At 32.3% G+C, this 6,619-nt stretch overlaps 1 protein-coding gene across 2 annotated transcripts; it reads right to left on the bottom strand.

Annotated features, from left to right (window-relative positions):
- Positions 1-2,619: 2,619 nt before the first annotated feature.
- On the bottom strand, positions 2,620-6,026 carry Neos (nuclear receptor coactivator protein neosin). 2 transcript variants are annotated; one of them, XM_018521226.1, is made up of 7 exons: positions 5,904-6,026; positions 5,422-5,676; positions 4,402-5,242; positions 4,169-4,252; positions 3,892-4,091; positions 3,384-3,812; positions 2,620-3,005 (listed from the first exon to the last, which is right to left on the bottom strand). In XM_018521226.1, exons 2-7 carry the CDS (start codon positions 5,654-5,656, stop codon positions 2,803-2,805), a joined length of 1,992 nt encoding a protein of 663 aa, XP_018376728.1. In that variant the 5' UTR covers positions 5,657-5,676; positions 5,904-6,026; the 3' UTR covers positions 2,620-2,802. The 2 variants fall into 2 exon arrangements, with proteins under 2 accessions (XP_018376728.1, XP_018376729.1); XM_018521227.1 differs by having other exon boundaries at positions 5,422-5,657.
- Positions 6,027-6,619: the final 593 nt, after the last annotated feature.

Genomic DNA, 6,619 nt, shown 5'->3' with positions numbered 1-6,619 from the left:
GCCTCAAAAAGCGCAGTGTTTATTCTAATTTATTCTTGCGCATTTATGTCATTGCGTCGTAACTGTACATTGTATACGATTTCTGCTGTGTTTTTGCCGCTAGTGTCTAATGGATTGGTTATGATTTATTTTTGCCATATTTCCGATGTCACTTCGTAAAAACACGTTGTGCACGATTTCGACTGTATTTCTGCCGCTAGTGTCTAATATGACATGTAATAATTTGTTTTTGCCATTTTTCTGATATCATGTCATAAGGGCACATCGTGCACGATTTCTGCTGTGTTTCTGCTACTAGTATCTGATATGACAGGTCATGTTCTGTTTTTGTCATGTTTCTGCCATCACATTATGATGGTAAGATCTGCTCCATTCTTGCTGCATTTCTGTTGTTATATTATGTTCAGCAAGTCATGATGACAAAAACCAAGCTTAAAGCAGACGCAATGGACAGGAATCTGCTCTACAATTGTAACTGAATTTGCCAACATAATTCTGGCATATTGCTAGCATTTTGCTATCTGGGTGCGCAAAGTGTATAATGCAGGTTACTTTTTATACGTAAAAAATTTTATACAATTCCAATAATATAAACATAATTTATTCCAAATAAACCCAAATAGCAATGTGTCTGTCTTGTTGTTTGCCAAATATGCATTGCTAGAATGTGTAGCTACTAGAATTGCAGCAACTGAATCCTTATTTGTAGGCAACTTGTTGCCGTCACAATATGACAACTTTGAGTAACAACTTGCCAGCAATTTGCCGACAATTTTAAAAGCATCCTCAAAAATGGTGATTTTTATGAAATAACACGTTAATTTTTGTTATATGTCATTTGTAAATAAAAATTTGGGCAAAACAAAATGACAAAATTGTTTAAAAATAATTGTAACAATGGACGAAAACTATATGCTTATCCCCGCCTGACAGTCAGTAACCATAAAAAGTTATAAGAGGTACGTAAAAAGTTATAAGCCTATTTTCACTTACACGTACCTTTTATCACTTTTTATGGTTATTTACTGGCTGTCAAGGGGGATAAGCACACTCTTTATTTACAAATGGTATGTGTATAACAAAAATAACGTGTCATTTGTTGCTTCTGACATCGCAATTCAATATGGCTATGGTGCTCAAAAGTCCTAATATCCTGTACTTTATTATTACTGGAGATATCCCGGAGTGTCGTCTTTCTCAAATTTTCACAAGATTAAATAATCTTCATTCCGTGCTTCTTAGGATTTCTCAGATTTATTTTCATCGGTCCAAAAAATTTGTTAATTTTTTTAAGTCATTCGCATTAATTTAATTTAATTTAAAAAAAAATATTAACTTACTCTTGCAACCCTGATAAAATTATTTAGTGTAGGTATATTTTAATAATATGTTGAATAAAGAGTTTGTAATTTTTTTCTCTATGAAAATTTTAATCAAAATCTCAATTGTAGATATTCGAGATAATAGTGCAGAACAATTTTATTATTTTAATTTTTTGATCATTTTCAAAAATAAATCGTGACATTAATACAGTATCGTATATGTTACCTAAATCATCTTTTTTCATATTTTAACTATATTTTATATTATTATATTTTATGTTTTTTATTTCATATGTATCGCATATGGTGTGTATAATAAGCGTGCTAAATACCGACATGCGACATATCAACAGGATTCTATTACAGCGCTTCGCCACGATAAAGGCTGAACTAACAGGCGTGGAAAAGTAATATTTTGACCAGTTTTGACGACGAAATTTGTGCACGATGCCATTTCGTTATTATTTGCTAAATTATGAAAATGTGACTTGTCTCGTACTTATCAAAGTCTTAATTATCGATAAGAACTAAAGTTATCTTGAAATTTTATACGTAAGTGTATATTTCACTCGTTTCAACAGCTGTTAAACCGTGTTTCTGCCAGAATATAGGCTCACTTTACGAGTCTTTTACGACCATTTACTAACTATCAAGGGAGAAAAGGACAGTTTTCATCGATTTTTGCAAGTGTTTTAAAGCGAACCCATCGTTTAATTTCATCCAAATTGTCTCTGTTTATAAATGGCATCGTGCATAAATTAACGTGTCATTCCTCGCTTCTGACGCCACGATTCCAACATGGCCGCGACTACTCAGGGGCCTTAAGGATAATATTAGTGAAAATACTTTATACTACATAGGGACATGAAGATTAAAATGATTTTCATATAATAAAAAGAAGGTGTATCTTCAATTATATTGAATATTTATCTAATATTCTAAGTTGTATAAAAACTGATTTTTACATAAAAATATATATGATGATGAAAAATAAGATTCTTGTTTTGAACAAAAATGTTTTAAATATGTATATATTGTCTAATAATTTATATGTTCAAGCATTTGTGTGCAATGCAAAATATATATATATATCATATATATATCCGATAAATTATATATAATGTTTATTAAAGCATATGTAGTTCAAACACATAGCTAACTAGAGAAATACATTATCAACGACATAATATACCATACATATAGGCAGTAACATTAATTACGTGAATATCAGAATTATATAATTATATAATATTGTGTTGTGCAATTTAGAATCATAATAAATTTCTTATATTGAATTTTATCATTTTACACGGTTAATATACACAATGTACTAAAATATTTATTATATTTGCAATGCTACTTCTACGTCTTCTTTTTGCAGACTGCATTTTTGCGAATGTATACTCATACGGAATAAAATCGGAAAAGTATAAAGAATTCGAAAATTTATAAGATCATATAATAGAATTCAATGTGACAGTTAAAATCTACCAATATTAGAAAAAGCAGCAAATAACGGTGCTCCAGATGTTGTAGCAGGTGATGGTTGCTGATCGCCGATATTTTTCAATAGATTACCTTGCAAGAGGCTGTCAAGAGCTTTCTGAACTGTCGGATCATTTAGGAGAGGTGAAGGTGAAACTCCTGTAGAAGTTGTTGTCGATGATGTGACTGTGTTTGATGCTATTAACGTAATACAATAAACATTGATCAATTTTACAATTTCATCCAAATTATAAAGTACTATAAAGTACTATATCTATACATACGTAGATAAATTTTCTGAAGTTTACCTTTGATATACTAAACAAAAAAACCTATATTTGATTGCTTCACATTTAATTGCAAATAAGAATTTTTGCTCAGTACTGCAAACATTTTCACTTGGTAAGTATTGCCATGACTATTTAAGACCAAAATTTCAATTTGCAAACATTTACAAAAATTTCAAATTTAAGATGCGAGTGTGTAGATATTACTAATATTAAAATTTGTGGTAAAGAGCATGTAATTTATCTTCAAATCATTCTTCAACGCGATTTTACGATTTGTAATTTTTACCTGTCCCCCAATTAGCTGATGGTACCGAGGCTGGTGCTGAAGTTGGTGGTGGTACTGGACTGGGTTCCATTGTTGTTGATGCAGTTTTACTGTTATTTAAAATATTTAATATTCTCGTTTGTAATTCGGCCTGTTTCGGATCATTGACTGGCGCGAGCGATGTTTTTACTGGTAAATCTTTTGCATCACCTAATTCAACTTGTACTTGTTCCTCGCGTTTCATATCAAGATATTTTATGACGCGATCGTATTGCAAAACTGTAAGCTGATGATTATCAGCCAACATGTTAAGAAGAACTTGAATAGCATCCGGATGACGTTCGCTTGCAAGAGGTGTATTCAAAGGAACCGAACGACCACCAGATTTATAATTCGCGAAATCTCGTGAAATCAAATTTATAGCATCTTCAACAGGCATATTTCTGTGTTCTACAACATAATAATAATATAATGTCAATTAATGTCATATTTGCAAGTATACGCAAAGAATTTTTTGTATTGACTTTACCTTGTGGCAAACCATGTAAAATATTCAATGTTAATGAATGATGCTCGTGGTTGATAGGTGTAACAACTACAGCATACAGGCAGCCACGACTTGCTATATTTCCCAAAACACGACCTAAAGGAACATCTTCATTTGGAAACAGCAAATCTACCATTAAACCAATTTGCTTCAAACGTAATTCGATATCTTCTGCATATTTCCTGTATATTTAATGAGCAAAATATTATGTGTTACTCAAATAAGGTAAAACTCAAACCGTAGTCTTGTAAAATCTTACGTTAACGCTTTATTAACGACAATAATTTCACAGTCATTCTTCTCAGCTGCAATGGCAAGATAATCAGATGATCCACTGGTATTTCTGTAATATAAATAGATATTGTACTATCTGTATCTGTACAAATTAATAAATTGGCAATAATCATATCTTGGAAACTTTATTAGGATTGTCACTATTTGTACATTATCTAAAATGAGATGTATTATTTATTTTTACAAGAATGATTTTACCCAAAATTAGCATTTGTCTCCCTAGGTCCAGGAGCTTTGAAATCATCATATCGATTTCCACTATCATTAAATGAATCTCTAGAAAAGTTGTTGTTACGTAGTCTATCTCCTTGTTTGAGATCCCAGTCTCTATTTGTTTTATCTTCCATCCGATTATTCCTATTAATTGGACTTCGATCTCTGAAATTATTTATGTTTGGATTATTCGGAATGTTCTGATTATTTTTATTTCTGTTTTTTCCTCCTCTTGACCCACGAGGTCTATGAATACCACCAAGGCCTATTCCTGTACCACTGGCATTTTGGTTTTGGTTATTGCCTGGGTTAGTTTGATTTCGATTTGGAATTCCTCCAGGTCTATTCTGATTTCCTATTTGGTTATTATTTCCAAATTGATTGTTAGTGCCTCTATTTGGATTGCCATGACCAAGCTGATCATTTCCACGATTTGGATTGTTTGTATTAAATTGATTATTTCCACGATTTTGCATGGGATTATTAAAATGATCATTTCCATTATTATTATTATTACTATTATTATGCTTTCCATTAAACTGATCATTATTCTTACTTCCAGCCTGATTTCCATCATCAAAGTGATTATTTCCACTGCTTCTAGATGGAGCGTTTAAATCTTTTTGGTTGTTACCAAATGTATTGTCATTCCCAAAGCTCTGATTCATCCCACCAGCATAATTTGGTTTATTCATACCAAATGATTCATTTGCATTATTGAATTGATTCATGGAATTAAATTGGTTATTTAATCCAACCATTTGTTTTGTATTTGCATTTCCTGCATTACCACTAGATTGATTATCCTTCTTTGCTGGTCTGACATCTATAAATTAGAATTATAGAAAAAAAAACAATAAGTTCGAATTATTTCTCTACATATATTCCATATATTATCCAAAATGAAAAAAATTTAATAAAAAGAATCTTAATTAAATAAAAGAATGGATAACGACACGAGGAAAGGAAAAATAAAGCATATCTAGTTGCGTCTGTATAATATACCTATACGTCTGCCTTTAAACATTGCACCATTTTCCTTTTGAATAGCATTTTGTGCAGACTGCTCTTCTTCAAATTGTACAAATCCAAAACCTCTGTTTATTACTGATGCTATAATGGTGCCATATTTGGCGAAATGATCCTCTAATTCCAGCTTCGTAATATCGTCAGTTTGTAAATGGCCTATAAATATACGGCTAGACGCGGTAGCAGGATCTTTTAAAAGCCTGGCGCTCATCCTGATTTCATCAAAAGATCCTTGCAGAGAATCAACAGATTGTCAAGAAAAATCAAAGCAGAAACAATGTATAAAATTACAACTTATCGATCATTGTGTAACATTAGATATTATTTAATACCACGTCAAAACATGTTAAATTATGTAAAATCTGACACCAAACTGATTCCTACACGAGTTCCAAAGCATTTATTGAATTGAAATAAGTTAATGTGACGAGAAATTATGTATCACCACTGAAACTTACTTTATATAGCTTTTTTACGAAACTTAATCACCATAAAAACCTTCGTCAACAGCTATCGTATGTTTTGGAAAATATTGTTGCGAATCGCGATTAACAACCACTTCACAACAGAGACATCTTGCCAAAACGAATCAGTGGTACCAACTTTTAACTACAAATGACAAACGAGAGAAATTTAGGGAGATTCTTTATGGTGCATTTTCACAAGCCGCTCTGGGTACCTATTAGGGTGCCGTCACATGCGGCGTAACCTGCGTATTCTAGTAATTTACTAGAATATGTTAGCCCGTATTCAGAACGCGCTTACAACGATGTTAGCACGCTACATACTATACTTTACGTCACGTATATTATAGAATTTCAGAGATAAAAGTGCGCTTTTATCGATAAAAGCGCGTTCTGAATATGGGCCGTTATTTTTTATTTACTAGAATACGCCATTCTGGAAGCCCGCATTCACATTGAGCGTGGCTGTTTTCCAGCTAGGACACAGAGACGTTACACTGTGTTCCACTGTGTAAAGTCTTGTTGGAACGTTCAGAACTCTAGATATAAAAGCATGAAAACATAGCGGTAATGTGACCGTGACAGATTTCCTAACCTCTATAGTCGTTAACTTTAAGGGTGATGTCCCATGCAGCGGATCGTGCGTAAGCGGATTCGCGTATCGCCAATCACAGAATTATTCTCTTAGATCTGTTTGCAAATTTCGCAAG

Source organism: Trachymyrmex cornetzi, unplaced genomic scaffold (assembly GCF_001594075.2).
Source record: "Trachymyrmex cornetzi isolate Tcor2-1 unplaced genomic scaffold, Tcor1.1 scaffold974, whole genome shotgun sequence".
Taxonomy (NCBI): Eukaryota; Metazoa; Arthropoda; class Insecta; order Hymenoptera; family Formicidae; genus Trachymyrmex; species Trachymyrmex cornetzi.
Note: the sequence above shows the minus strand (reverse complement) of the source record. Positions and strands in the feature narration are given on the sequence as shown.

What these genes read in the sequence shown, in the direction of transcription:
- Neos (XM_018521226.1), bottom strand. Translation starts at nt 5,656, where the DNA reads ATGAGCGCCAGGCTTTTAAAAGATCCTGCTACCGCGTCTAGCCGTATA. An exon ending in GTTTAAAGGCAGACGTATAG is followed by an intron (nt 5,243 to 5,421) that starts GTATATTATACA and finishes TCTAATTTATAG; the next exon opens with ATGTCAGACCAGCAAAGAAG. An exon ending in TTTACATGGTTTGCCACAAG is followed by an intron (nt 3,813 to 3,891) that starts GTAAAGTCAATA and finishes ATTATGTTGTAG; the next exon opens with AACACAGAAATATGCCTGTT.